At 41.3% G+C, this 14,978-nt stretch overlaps 1 protein-coding gene across 4 annotated transcripts in view; it reads right to left on the reverse strand.

Moving 5' to 3' along the window:
- Positions 1-3,661: 3,661 nt before the first annotated feature.
- Positions 3,662-14,978, reverse strand: part of LRRC8B (leucine rich repeat containing 8 VRAC subunit B) — a 67,345-nt gene continuing 56,028 nt past the window's right edge. For all 4 annotated transcript variants that reach the window (XM_046010462.1, XM_046010465.1, XM_046010464.1 and 1 more), the window contains exon 5: positions 3,662-7,836. In XM_046010462.1, coding sequence (XP_045866418.1) covers positions 7,564-7,836 — 273 coding nt within the window. In that variant the 3' untranslated portion in view covers positions 3,662-7,563. The remainder of the gene's footprint in view (positions 7,837-14,978) is intronic.

Consider the following 14,978-nt stretch of genomic DNA (forward strand, 5'->3'; position numbering starts at 1 on the left):
GCAAAATTTTCCCAAGTCTCTTAACGCAGACTGAATCAATTCTCCTTCACTTGGTTACTTCTTCAGACTTTCCCTTTTCACAGAGCAATTGTAGGAGACTGGTTCTGTCTATTATGAAAAAGGTGACAGAACTCTTCCATTCTCCCCATAATGATCTAAGTCATTTCTCTAGGAAGCACTGTAGAGACACCAAGACAAGGATGTGAATCCAAACCCACTTCAGGCAAAGACTAGAGGGAAACTTCTGTCACACAGGTGGCATTTGGTCCTCCTGGGGTTTAGACATTTGCCTTGGGTATTACTTTACACAGATAAAAATATTAATGAAGTAATTGGAATTAGGGGACCAGTTAACTCCGGTTTCCATATGCAATTCTCTAGGTTATCCGCTTAAGGAATGAAAATTGGTCCTATCCCCATTCAGTATATTGAAGAAATCTTTTTTTTAAAATATTTTATTTATTTGACAGAGAGAAATCACAACTAGGCAGAGAGGCAGGCAGAGAGAGGAGGAAGCAGGCTCCCCACGGAACAGAGAGCCCGATGTGGAGCTCGATCCCAGGACCCTGAGATCATGACCTGAGCCGAAGGCAGAGGCTTTAACCCACTGAGCCACCCAGGTGCCCCATATTGAAGAAATCTCTTATTTGGAATTTGAAATTGTGACAAGAAACCACCTTCTAGGAAGGGAGACTCTTGATAAGTGGAAGACGTTTATTTTCATGAGTACAAGCTAAAACATCATTCTTAGTATGACAATACTCTCAAAGATGGCATTTAGTAATGGGTGAGGATATGTAAGCTTGGAGTGCATAATTAGGAAAATGCGAAGTAGCACAGCCAGAGGAGGGGTGGAGGGAGAGGGAGAGAGCGCATCCTGGAAAGGGAGAGGGTGGGGACCAGGAAAGTAAGGTACTTCTGTCCTTCCAAGGGAAAAAAGGGAGGTGAGCCCCAGCAACTGACAGTCCTGCTCAAGAGGCCTGGGAGGAGATTCTCTATGGGGGTGTGTGTGACAGAATTGTTATGAGCCGTGAGAACTCTTGCTGGCCCTGCAACCCTTGCCCCCCTCCCCCATCTTTACCTTACTCTTGAGAGGTTTTTTTTTGGGGGGAAGAATGGAATAATTAGACAGTTGACACAAAAGCTCATGAATTTTTTTTTTTATTATTAAGGATTTTATTTACTTATTTGAGAGAGAGAGTGAGGGGGGAATGGAGGGAGAGGGACAAGCAGACTCCGTGCTGAGCTCAGAGCCCGACACTGGGCTTGATCTTATGACCCTGAGATCATGACTTGAGCCGAAATCAAGAGTTGGGCACTCAACCGACTGAGCCACCCAGGTGCCCCGAAAGTTCATGATTTTTAGTAATAGAAGACCAATTCCCTTATCTCTATCAAGGGCACATTGAATAAATATTCAAAGCAGGTCTTTTAAAGGGGTGCCAAATTCTTACCTGCCTGGGGCACCCACATGTCTGGTCTGGTCCTGGTGCCAGGCACTGCTTGAGGCTTTCTGAGTGCCTCTCATTTGACAGGAGAAACTGAGATTAAGTGGGGCCACTGAATTGTTAAGATCTTACCTTGGGGGTTGCACTGGATAAAGGCAAGGCAAGAAGAAACTGAATAAAGGGGGAGGGAGTCAGAGCTTGTCACCTTCTATTTGATTTATTCTCATCTCAGCGGCAGAGGGAGGCAGAGAGTAAAGAATGGTGTGTGACAAGCCCTCCCCGAACAAACACCAGGCATGTGTAAAAGGGCATACGCAATTTAAGGTAATTATGATAAGAAATAATTTGAAAAACTTCCGAGTAGCACACAGGCAGCTCTACAGAATCACTGGTATTTGGGAGGCAGGATTTATAATTCTAGATCAGAGGATAAGGAGACAGCAGGGTGAAGAGAGATTTGTAATTTAAAAAAGACCGTGCATTTTATAAAATGACTTTTTTTCTGATCCTCCTTTGCCATGCAGATCTCTTGTCTTCGGTAAATATGGGTCTTGAGTTCAAGGTGTGACTCTGGGCCTCTGGACCAACCACTTTTCTGTAGAGCTCAGAGGGGAGGGGGACAGGGACTGCAGCTATGAGCGGGGTTTTAGAGAATCCCCAGGAGAAGGGCAACATGGGCTCAACAGCACAGGCACATCTCTCCCAGCCGACAGGCCCTCACTGCAGTCAGTCCAGAACGGCTGTTATTTCAGGGTGGCAGGGAATACTGCAGAACGAAATCACACTTTTGCATAAACTTGGGGCCCCATCACGGTCTTGGAGGCTTTTGGCACAGGACCCCAGCGTCCTGAGGTCCCTTGTAGTCCCTAAATGGCTGCTGACGTCTTGAGTCAGACACTGGCTTCTTTTCCTCAGTGTCTCAGGCGCTTCGAGGTTGAAGCATGCCTTTCCTGAAGTACTGCATGTCCAGGGTGAAACACGGCCAGCCAGTGTAAGTCAGCAGAGTCACTTTCCTTCATAAAATCTGGTTCCATGTATGTCGAGTTCTGTTCTCCAGCAGAGAAGTCTTTGATCAGCTTTCTAACGTGCTCCTGAAAGTGTGTGTGTGTGGCGGGGAGGGGAGTAGGAACTTGAGAGGGAGACAGAGAGGAAGGTTGAACTATCATGTGCTTATTTTACCCAGGAATTCCATTTTCCCTCTTTTACTCAACCTTCTCAAAATTTCATCTTGCAGTTCTTTACTTTTTATTAATCTGATCCATAGCCAGCGTTAGTGCTGAGCTAACAGTAAATGGAGAAATGAGAGCCAAGAGGAGAGGGAGAGAGCTGGGTCGCCTTGTGAACACCAGTCCCCAAGGATGAGCACCACTGGAAAGGCGGATCTACTTAGAGTCCTGGGGACAGATCTCGCCCCTTTCCCCCTTGCCCCAGCATATTCTAGGATCAAACCAGCTTTTTTCAGGGGCTTGTTATTTTGTGATCATTGTCGCATATTTTGAAAACTACTCTTGTCATGAGATTCACGTGTAAATCTAAAATTGACTATCTAGTGAACGATACAGCAATACACCTGCATGGGGACAAATCAGTACAGTCAACTTCTTCCAACATTTAATTTGTTTTTATTTGCCATTTGTTATAAAAATTGAATCTGTATTTTACACAAAAGGTACTTTAAAACAGTGACATTTACCAAAAACCACTGAATCTCAAGCAAAGGGATTCACCACCAAAATGCAGATTTACATGGTAAACCTGAGGCCCAAAAACATTCAGCTTACAAAAAAAAATCTTATATTTTCTAATAATTCATTACCAGAAGCAAAACCCGACTATGTACATGTTTCAAAACAGGTGACAAAATAACAAAGGCAGCTTTCACTGTGAAGTTAACCAAAGAAAATGCCCCCACCCAAGACTGGCCCATTATTCCACTCAGAGTGAAACATCTGAGGAGCTTTTAGAGTATTTAAACATAAATATTTAGGTTTATACACAAGACACATATGCACAGACATGTCCATTCTAATTCTATGCCCCTTTGTATTTTTTAAATTGCACCATCTCTGTTAGAGATAATATAGAACATGCAGGAGGCATTCATAATTGTTTTTTCTCAGCAGTGGTGTATTATACAAGTCAAATGCAAAATTTAAACACGAATTAGGTTCAACCGGAAGCCATCTCAACTCAGTACTTTAGCTCATATACTCTGTATTAATGCTTTAGTGTTGATGAAATTGTTCATATTAAAAAAAAAAAAAGTTGAAGAGAATGGAGTCTATTACCAAAGGTACCAAGCAGATAGTTCCCTGCGGATGTAAAAGTGATGGGCCAGAAACGGGAAGAAACCAATTAAATAGGACTGCAGGTTTTCACTTCTTTCACATTCAACTGAAGATAAGAAATAATTATATCCAGGGCACTTTCCAACAGCCATTAGTTTATACCATTTCATATATATAATGTCTTCATAATTCAAAGGAGGATACAAGGGAGCTCCTCCCCCTCCCATCAGCCTCCCTCTTGTTTCCAGAAAGAAGTGAACACAGATTTTGATGCAATATCCAGTTCCTGGAAACAAAGTGGACTTACGATTATATTCTTGTGCTTCTGGGAGGGATGAGAGATCATGGGTTGAATCAGCTCTAAATACTGCAGTGACCAGTAAAGTGGAACAACTCAATCAGGCCTTATTAGAGGCCCTGGCTTCCCCCCAAATAAATACATGCTCAAGGATCACTGTGAGTTCTTTAGCACAAATATATTGTTATACACAAGTGCTAACCAGATTTAAGGAGGTGAGTGAGTGGAGAGGGAAAACAACATACCTACGTGCAGTTAGGATGATGCTAAGAGAATGTAAAGATGGAAGGAGCGTTTTATGGAAAATATGGGGAAAGAGAGCTGTCAACCCACAGGTTAACTATTTGATTATTTTAATGGTTTGTGAACCCACCATTATGTGATATTTTAATTAAACACACAAAATCTGAATCATGAAATGCATGAAGAACAGAAACAAATCCTGTCACTCTCAAACGATGAATATTATGCGAAGAACTCACTGCCGCTTACCACAGCGCAGTAGTAAGCTTACCACACGAACAAGCTAGGCCACACCACTGGGAGCTCATGGATCTCTGCTTACCCTGTTTAACACAAACATTTGTTAAGTGACCGTGAAATATGGTGATGTCCAGGGAGAAAAATGAAGACTGAGGATGAAGAATGAAAACGCGGTCTCTATGTGCCACAAAGACATATCCTAAGGTAGGTTAGGGAAGGAACACTATACCTTACTAGGAGTGCTCAAAACTGCCCAGGGTGTTTGTGTCTCTGTGTGTATCCGAGCTCATCTGTGAATGTCTGTGTGCGTGTGTAAGTGAAACAAAGCTATGCCATTGCTGCCATAAGCCACCAACTCTGTTCTGAGTAATAGCCACGTGTATTTTTTGGAAAACACGCTATACATTCTTGGAGATCCTAGGCCAACTAAAGTGTCCTCATTGAATGCACTGCATTTTCCTCATTGAGAATCCTCTTGAATGAATATGAACACTCGCAAAATGAAGATCTGCTCCAACAATGCAGTGAAGGTGGCCTCCAATGCCACATTTCCAGTATGTCAAGTGGCGGTCTCGGTGTTCACTGCTTCAGCGCCTTGTTAGTTTGAAAGCTACCTGAACACTGGTGTGTAAGACGGAAAGGAGACAGAAATCTAAAAACTGTGGCATCAAAGAACAAGGTTTGTACCAGTAACCATACCCTAGTGTTTGGAAAGCAGCTTACAATATTCAGTATCGATCCTGATGGTAAGTAATGGGCTTCTAGAAACTGAGAGCAGTGGTAAGGAAGATTGAGTCAATGACTTTTGCAGGGAACACAACTGGTGTGACTACCGTGGAGACGTTTTAGTTTGTGAGAACAGTAGCAAAGCTGAAATTTGTTTTTGAAAACTCTTCTTTCTGGAAGGGGGGTGGGATTTTTCATAGAAATTATGGCTAATTATATGGCCACAAACATTTCAATACCTCACCATGCATCATATTCCATATTCCAAATATTTAAGATAAATCCTACCCAACATTGAAATCAGTACACGTGACAATTTTATTGCAAAACATTAAAATGGCCATTAATTTACATTTAAAAAAGAACCAAAAAAACAAAAACGAAAAGAACAAAAACCCTAGATAGAGTCAGAATCTGTTTTCTAAAGTCCTAGAAGAAAGTTTCATCAGTTATGCCTGGGTCCCTGAGAACTTGAATGTTCTGACTAAAGGCAAGTTTTGGTAGGAATTAACATTTTTTACACTGTTCCTTCTCATTCAGAATAAAAATAAATGTTTTAGGCAGCTTTTGGTGCTTAGAGTTTTATAGCTCATATTATTCAAATTACATTTGACATAAGCAATTCCTTTCTGAGTTTGAGTTCAGGGGTGTGTGGCAGGTGAGGGGAATGACATTTTGCTATGATTTAAAGACTCACTTTTATCTTTCTGGAAGGGGCAAAGCAAGAAACGACATCCCACACATCACAATTCTGTGTTTACAGTACTTTACCCATAGTGTTTTCCAGTTTTGTCTAGGTGCAGTTAGTGGGTTACTTCAGAGTTAACATCCAAAATGAGTCGGGCATCATAATGTCCAGACCCATTAGAGAAAAACATGGTAAAAATGTACATTTCCCAAAAATGAGTCAATTGACTTTATTCATTTTACAATATGCATGATAATAAAAGACTAAACACAAAGCTCTTTATTAAAAAAAAAAAAAAGGAAGAACAAAACGCATTCCAGGAAAGTTAGACAAAAGCATGAGATGAATTTCAGTTAAATGGATCTACTGCTTTGTGAGCTTTGAGAATTCTTAAATACTAAAGAGAGGCGGAGTGTTTTACATGATAAACACATCTAGAGATCATGCAGATGGAGAAGTATTCTGCTTTGAACTTAATTTGTCTGGGTGTTATGAAATCCGTTTTAAAGATTCGAATCTGTACCTCTCCCCTCCGTCACAGTTTTTGAAATAATTAAGAATTGTACCCGTACAACAGCACAGAGACCAGGGAAGAGAGAGGTAGATGATGCGGCCATCCTCTTATGAGGAAACCCCCCAAATATTTTAGGGCATGAACACAAGGCCTGCGTTATCCAAAATTAATTAGTTGCAGAGTACAAAAACATTCTGGAGCAGGGCGTACACAAACAGGAGACTCGTAAGCAGCCCAAACCAAGTATATTAATAGTAAATTCTTAAAGAAATGCACGTGTTCTCTGTACCTTACAAAAATTATTCTCACAGACTTTAAATCCAAGATTATACCATAGAAAATAGTTACAGGTTTTACATTTACTATAAAAATGACTAGCAAAAAAGAAAGGCTTTGATGATACAAAAGAAGACATTTTAGTTAATAGAGTAATTTTCAGGATGCCCCGAGGGTGACGGGTCCTCAGTACCCTGTGCCTTTTTACGCTAGCGCCAAAGACAGGCACTTTCTCAGGGCTCACCTTTGTTTGGGGGCTTTCTTTTTTAGGATTCACCATTGTTAAGATAAAGCAAGATGAAGGAAGACTCCAGCAAGCTTGGACAGGAAGTAAAATCAAGCCAACAAGGAATTCGGTCAAGCACAATGTACACCCTGCCTAAAAATATTTCAGAACATAATCAAAGACAGTGTTGAGTATATATCAAGGACATCTATATTGATGAATTTATGGTCTAGGTGATAAATATCAAAGCAGGAAGTCCGTTAAAACAAGTGTGCAAATAAGTAAGTAATGAGGACTCGGGGAAGGAGATGAAAGAGTATCTAATCTTCAAGGTAAAAACTGTAACGTAGAGATTCAACAATTTCATGTCCCCCATGTCACCCTCGAAGTGTACTTCTCACATCTTATTAAGTTAAAGATCAGTTATTCACAAGACTTAAGTTCAGTGTTAACACTTTTTACCTGTTTAATTTAGGGTTAGACACTGAGTTGCTTTAAAGATATTTGGTTATAGTTAGTCATAATTATTACCCATTTTTCATCTTTATAACTTAGAAAATCTCAGTTCTCATTTAAAGCCCTGGGGCAAACTTTTAAACATTCTTTTCTCCTTAGGTCAGCATTTATCTAAGCACGTCTGCAAACGTTCTGTTACAGGGAGAGGAAGCGTGTTGAGCAAATTCTCCTCTACAATCAGACAGCTCCGTTTTAGGGACTGACATCCTTCCAGTTCAGGAGGAAGTGTTTCCAGGTAATTACCAATGAGCTCCAGGTGAGTAAGGTTCGACAGCTCACCCACGTGAGGGGACAAACTCATCAGGCTATTTTTCCCCAAAAGTAAACACTGCAGCTTTTTGCACTGAAACAGTCCATCTGGCAGCGTCTCAATCTGGAAAGGGAAAAAAAGAAGCCAGTAAAACTTGTTTTCTGTGGTCTATGATAATGCATTTGCTTATTTATGCCCCTACCTTTTCCCAAAAACATTTCTGGACATTAGCAGGACTCCATAGAACAGTGATGATAAATATGAAGGAGATGGAAAAAATAAAGAAGAAAAAAGAACGTCCTGACTTGAAGTTGGCACTGAGGCTACCATGAACTTCTAAACCCCTGCTGTATGTGTGGGTGGGCAAAAGATTTGATTCTAAGCATTCTAACAAGCAATTCCCAAACAAAACCTAATCAGTCACCTACTCACAGTCCCCAGGATAAAAAACAACAACAGCAGTATTTTAGGAAAATCATAATTATTCTTGAGGCCGAGGATCAGAAATAACTTGTTCTCAAGAGTCCTCATGAAGAATTACTGTGTAATGTAATGAGCAATAGCCTCAAAAACACTGTGAGTACAGACACAAGGCTATTTCTAGAGATTGAAAACTTTCTTCTGTTCAAAGAAAAAAGTCGACAGAAGCACAGACAAGAAGACGTGATCATCTATACATGCACATTTCATTTCCCTCCACATATACACTCCTGAATATTTACCCTTCTTCCTGCCCTCTGGCAGTTTCAATTAAATCATGTAACACGGAGAAATAATTTAAAATATGATAAATAGCCTGAAATTAGGTCAACACCTAGGACTGCTCAAATGAGCTGCTCCCCCATGTGGTGGGTGGTTGCATGGGAATTTTTCTTTCCTTTTTTTTTTTTTTTTTTTTAAAGATTTTATTTATTTATTTGACAGAGATCACAAGCAGGCAGAGAGAGAGGAAGGGAAGCAGTCTCCCTGCTGAGCAGAGAGCCTGATGTGGGGCTCGATCCCAGGATCCTGGGATCATGACCTGAGCTGAAGGCAGAGGCCTTAACCCACTGAGCCACCCAGGTGCCCCTGCATGGGAATTTCTAAGGGAGCCACAGTCCATATGTGAAAGTTGATTGGAAAAGACATCCCCCCTCTCATCATGCCACTGAAAGGTGAGTTTGCACCAGGCAGTGCTGGACAGCACATACCCCGATCTATAACACTCCACATATTTATGTGTCTCTGGACAGGGCATCTTTACAGCAATGAAATAGTGCAGGCTCCTTCCTTGGTTCAGGACATGGCTTTGGTAGACACAGGGATGAAAGCGGCACTCGAGAGCTCAGCCCGCTCCTCTGACAGGCTAACACAGCTCAACTGAGCCAGCTCTCTGCTGGAATTTCCAGGGCCATCCAGAACTATCTTCTCAAAAGGACAAACATTCTCTATGCAAACTAAAAAATGGTCAGACTGCCTTCAAAAATGCTCATTATATTGGAAATTCCCCTCTCCTCCATCACCCACACATATACTGAGTCCTGGATATCCTTGGAAATAAATCGAATGATCCCCATTGCTGAGTATGGCATTCAATAAAGCTCATCATTGCACACCAGAATACTAGGAATAAGCAAAGGAAAAATATCCATCCTTCCCTTTCATTCTCTTCTCAAGTATGCAGATGTAAAACCGTACATATGTAGATTTCGATATAGAATTGAGGCAGAGAGATAAGAGACAGGAGAAATGGAACCCCTTTCTACTGCAACATCTTCTAGCTGGACACTTGCAGCTCAGAAGTAGGGTCAGGGACGTACAAGTAGAGTAAACAATCTGTCCTGTGCAGCCCAAGCTCAACCCTGAAAGTGCCTATCAGCGTCTAAGCGATGACTTAGGCAAGCCAGCTGAAAAAAGAGGGTAGGGTTCATCTGTATTCAGTAAATGCATGCAGAGAGCCTCTGTGCCAGTCTCCCAGTTAGGTGCAGAGGATAAAGCACTGAGGAAGACAGATGGGTCTTTGAGAACCATGGTCTAATGCAGGATTTCTCAACTGTAGCACTGCTGACATTTTGGGTGAGGTAATTCCTTTTGTGGGGATGACCTGTGGATTACACACTATTTAGCAGCGTCCCTGGCCTCTGTGTCCTAGATGACTCCTCAGTGGTGATCATCAAAAATGTCACCAGACAAATGTCACCTAGGGGGCGGCAAAAGTGTCCCCATTTGAGAAGCTCTGGTTTCCTGGGTGAGAAATACTAAACAGTTACATGAATTAAATTAATCTGTCGTGGGTGCTGGGAAGGAGGGACTGTATTAGAGACTGTCTCACGGACCCCTCCATCTCCCTAGTTCAGTTAGCTTCCAGATGCCCAGCAAGGACCTTGCTTAACGGGACTCATCTCCACTGGGAGAATACCCTGAAGCCATTGCTGTCGTGCTCCTGTCTGGCTATCAGCACTACCAGTTCTCACCAATCTTCTTTCAAATTTCTGAATTTGTGATTGTAGCAACTTCTCAGACCCCTAAGGCAGACGAGGGATTTCACAAGGCAGTGGGAGTGACCGGTGGGGTCCCTCAGCTGTGCTGCTATCATGAAAGGGAGGCGAGGGCTACGGTTAGTGGTTCTCCTTCCTGAGCACCAAGTGTCCATCTCAGGGACTTTCTCTCAGGTCAGCACCCATCTGAGGCGCGAGATCTTTCGTCACCTACCTGAATCCAATTATGTTAAAGGAGGCTGGGGAGTTGTGTTAGAGACGCAAAACTTTCCTTCATTTCAACAATTTTATTCTGAAAAATCGAACACCTTTAAAAATAGTTTACACTGGGGATGACTGGGTGGCTCAGTGGGTTATTAAGCCTCTGCCTCCAGCTCAGGACATTGGGCTCCCTGCTCAATGGGGAGTCTGTTTCTCCTCCCTGCTGCTCCCCCTGTTTGTACTCCCTCTCTGCCAAATGAATTAAAAAAAAAAAAAAAGTTTGTGCTGAAACTTTCAAGAATATCAAAAACGTTTTGCCTGGGCCAATACATTTTATAAAAAAAATTTTTAGATAGCATTTATCTATTCTCAATTCATTTAACATGCTCTTTCCTAGACAATATAATATATGACCCCAAAAGGAAAAAATCACCCCCATGCTACTGATTTCTTTTAAAATATCAAAAGAAATGTTTGCAGACTCTCAGGGAGATGAGAGACTTCACATGCAGGATGGTTTTTACAGAATGAACTATAAACTATACATGCAACAAGCTATTAAATAAACTGAGAAAAGGAGAGAAACTAATGTTATATCCTAGAATTATCTGGCAACAACGTTTCTCAAACAAAATGTAGTAGAGCCCCCAGAACATCCAAGGAAGGATGGTCCCCTTCCTATATCTATTGCTGGCATCTGATAATTAAATACTCCCCTGTTTGCAGAGGCTTCGGCTTACTTCAGACTCTGTCTCAGAATCAGATTTCCCCTTTTTTCCTGGCTGTCAAACACATCAGCTCAGAATATGCTAACCAAATCCATAAAATACAATTGTTTAGGAAATAAAAATGAATATTTCCATTCCTAAGTAGTGATGTCAAACCCAAGCTCCACCACATAAATGATGCTCAGAAGTAATTTCTACTTCCAGTTATAAGCTTTGGAGTTAATAAAATAAATGGATTAAATGCACAAATGTAGGGGCGCCTGGGTGGCTCAGTGGGTTAAACCTCTGCCTTTGGCTCAGGTCATGATCCCAGGATCCTGGGATCGAGCCCAACATCGGGCTCTCTGCTCAGTGAGGAGCCTGCTTCCTGCCCCGCCCCAGCCTGCCTCTCTGCCTACTTGTGCTCTCTGTCAAATAAATAATAAAATTTTTTAAAAATGCACAAATGTAGAAGTTGGAAGACCTAGGTGTAAACTAGAGCGGTTTTTAAAATTTGAGCACAACTATTAAGTCCTCCCCCTTTCTTATGCTTCTCCATCACATTCAACACCATCATAACCCAATTACGCTTTGGCACTGGCATAGAGACGCCGCCTCCCCCCTCCCACCTCCCACATCCATCCACACACACACCACTGCATCCCACGTAATAGTGTTGGTTGGATGCATCTGAGGTGCAGTAGAGGGAGGGCTGGAGTGGGAGCTGGAGCTCTTGGGTTCCATCCCAGATCCATCACTAGGAAGCTTCAGACTTCAGGCAAATGGCTCTGAGCATCAGCTTCAGTATCAGTAAAATGAGGGCAGTAACTAGAGCAGAGGTTGGAGAAGTTTTTCTCTAAATGCGTAGGATAGGAAATATTTTAGGCCTTGTGCATGAAGAAGTAAAACTGAAAATATTATGTAGGTACTTACATAACAAGAGAGAAAAAAATCCATACACTTTTAAATGAGGAAATTCAAAATAGAATAACAGTTAAGGATAATTTTTTGGTAATATAGGCCCACGAATGAGAACAATGGAATTTCTTCATGGCTACTGAGATTTGAATTTCATATAATTTTCATGTGAGACAAAATGTTATTTAAAAAAAAAATTTCCCTGACCATTAAAAAATTTTAAAAATCATTCTTAACTTGGGGCTATCTACAAATTTAAAAAGCATTCTTAGCTCAGGCTGTGGGTAGGTTTTGGTCCCAGGCTGGCAGTTTGCCGACTAGATGGCCCATGGTGTTCCTTTCAAATATAAATCTTCATTTTTTCTTTTTATTTTATATTCCTACTTCTAAATCATAACTGATTTAAACTTTTTCAAGGGGTTTTATTTCTTGATTATACTCTCCCAACACTTCTAAATGGGTTACAATCAGAGCCTCCTTTGAAGGTGTCGGTTCATGCTAAATATCACTTTCAAGCTCAAGTCTGACCCCACCTACTGTCCAGTGAACTTAAACCTGAACTTGACTGGCAGAATTCAAGGCATTCTCCATTCTGATCCAGCTTCTAAATGCTCTCATCTCTTATTACATCTGGACATGCCTCTGCACATGACCTCTATCCTCTATTTCCCCAATCCCCAGTGTTCTTAGGAACACTCCTCTCTAGAGTTACTATTAAAAAAAAAAAGCATCTTGGGCACCCGGCTGGCTCAAGCAGTAGAGCATATAACTCCTGATCTTGGGGTTGTAAGTTCGAGCCCCACATTGGGTATAAAGATTACTTAAAAAAAAAAAAAAAAGAACATCTTGCTCACATATATTTGGCAAACATTGAGTATCATACCTCCCTCCTGCAGAAGCACAAAGCATATTCAACTACAAAAAGCTCTGAGGAATCCTGCAGCAAAAAATATGATAAAAAGAAATGTTTACTGTTTTGTGTGATAATACCTATTACTATCTTGTAGAAGAAACTCTAGCGTGCTCTCTCTGTGAATGTCTGTCATTTGGGGGATGCCCAGCATCTTCAATGTCTGGAGAATTCCCTACTTCATCTTGGTGGGAAGCAGAGTCCACTTCCCACTGGAGGAACTGACAACACCAGATTCCAGTGTTTCTAGATCCTCTACAGCTTGAGTGTGGGATGGTAGTTCATAAGCTCTGCCCATCAGGTGCTCAGACTTGGACTTTACATCTGGGCTAGAGTCACAAAGCAGCGGAAACCATGAAGAACTTTTGTGGGAGAGCGAGGGCTGTAGTAGCAGCAGCATCCAATATTCAGGGGCAGCACTCACCATTTTGTTTTTGTGCTTTTGACCTTTTGGTTATCTGACTAACTTTCCGCTTGACTGTTTTCCAAGCTTGATTCTGCAGCCTTTTCAGTGATAATATGAGAGATACAACATCCTTTCAATAAATGTCTTTTCTACTTAACCACAGAGAGCATTTGTTGCCTCCATCCATGAACCTGGTATATTGCCCAACTCTAGAAGAATATTTTAAAACCTCTGCTTTCGGGAACCTTTACCAACTTTTATTCCAAATGGACAAATCAACTCACATTTCTGAGTATATACTTATGCATCCAATTTGATGTTTTATTTTCTAATTTTACTCATTTTTTTAAATATTTATTTTTATTTAATTTTACTCATTTTTTAACAAGATTTTATTTATTTGATAGAGAGAAACAGAGCCAGAGAGGGAACACAAGCAGAGGGAACAGGAGAAGGAGAAGCAGGCCTCCCACTGAACAGGGAGCCTGATGCAGGTCTTGATCCCAGGATCCTGGGATCATGACCTGAGCCAAAGGCAGATGCTTAAGAGCTGAGCCACCCAGGCACCCCTTATTTTCTAATTTAAAAAAATATTTTGGTCTACCTCAAAGAATCTTAGGAATCTCAAAGTTAGAAGGAACCCTGAAACTGAAACATGAATCCCTGATTCATTCTTACCAAGTGGTTGACAATCTATATCTGGACAGTTTAATTAATAAGAAATCATTTACCCCTTCCCAAAGGTTCAATTTTTGGACAGCTTTTTGGGAATATGAGAAATCTTACCCCTACTTGTCCTGGTTCTAACACTCATGGTTACTTGCAAGAAGATTTCTATTTAAGTCTTCCACATATCTAGAGACCATTACCATGGACTATTCTTTTTCCCTTCGCTCCCCTACTTCCTACATTTAGGTTAACTGTTCCATTGGAGGACTTTTCATCTCTCTGGCTGTTATCTTATGCATGAGTTCTACTTTCTCCATATCCTGATTAAACAAGTCTCTTCATAGTGTGATGAGAGTGTTCCTCACCCATTCAGCGGTGTCATGGTCATTATTATGGCTCTGGGATGCTCAGCAACTGCTGGTTATTAGACTTCTGAGACAACTAAGCCTAGGATATTCTATTTTGGCCATAACTGCCTTCAGCATAGGACTTTTCTTTCCTTCTTTCTTTATTTTTTGGAAAAGATTATTTATTTATTTGAGAAAGAGAGAGAGGAGAGAGAGAGCGCGCGCTAGTGAGCACATGAGTGGGGGGAGGAACGGAGAGAGGTAGACTCCCTGCAGAGCAGGGAGCCCAATGAGGGACCCGATTCTAAGACCTCAAGATCATGACCTGAGCCAAAGGCAGACACCTAACAACTGAGCCACCCAGGCGCCCAGCACAGGACTTTTCACGTGTGCCAAGTATCTTCCCTTACTCCAGATAAAATGTTTCTGATACACCTAGTTTCTCTTTTAGACGTGGTCATATCAATAGACTTGGTGTCAAAAGCACCAATGGATTTAAGGTTTTATTATATTAAACCAGAAAAACACATCGACCCGCTTACACATTTAAATAACTCATGGGCCGCTGACAATTTAATCAGCTGCAGTTTTCAAAAATTCATGGTGGTGATATAACCACACAACAACTTG

Source organism: Meles meles, chromosome 1, assembly GCF_922984935.1.
Source record: "Meles meles chromosome 1, mMelMel3.1 paternal haplotype, whole genome shotgun sequence".
Taxonomy (NCBI): Eukaryota; Metazoa; Chordata; class Mammalia; order Carnivora; family Mustelidae; genus Meles; species Meles meles.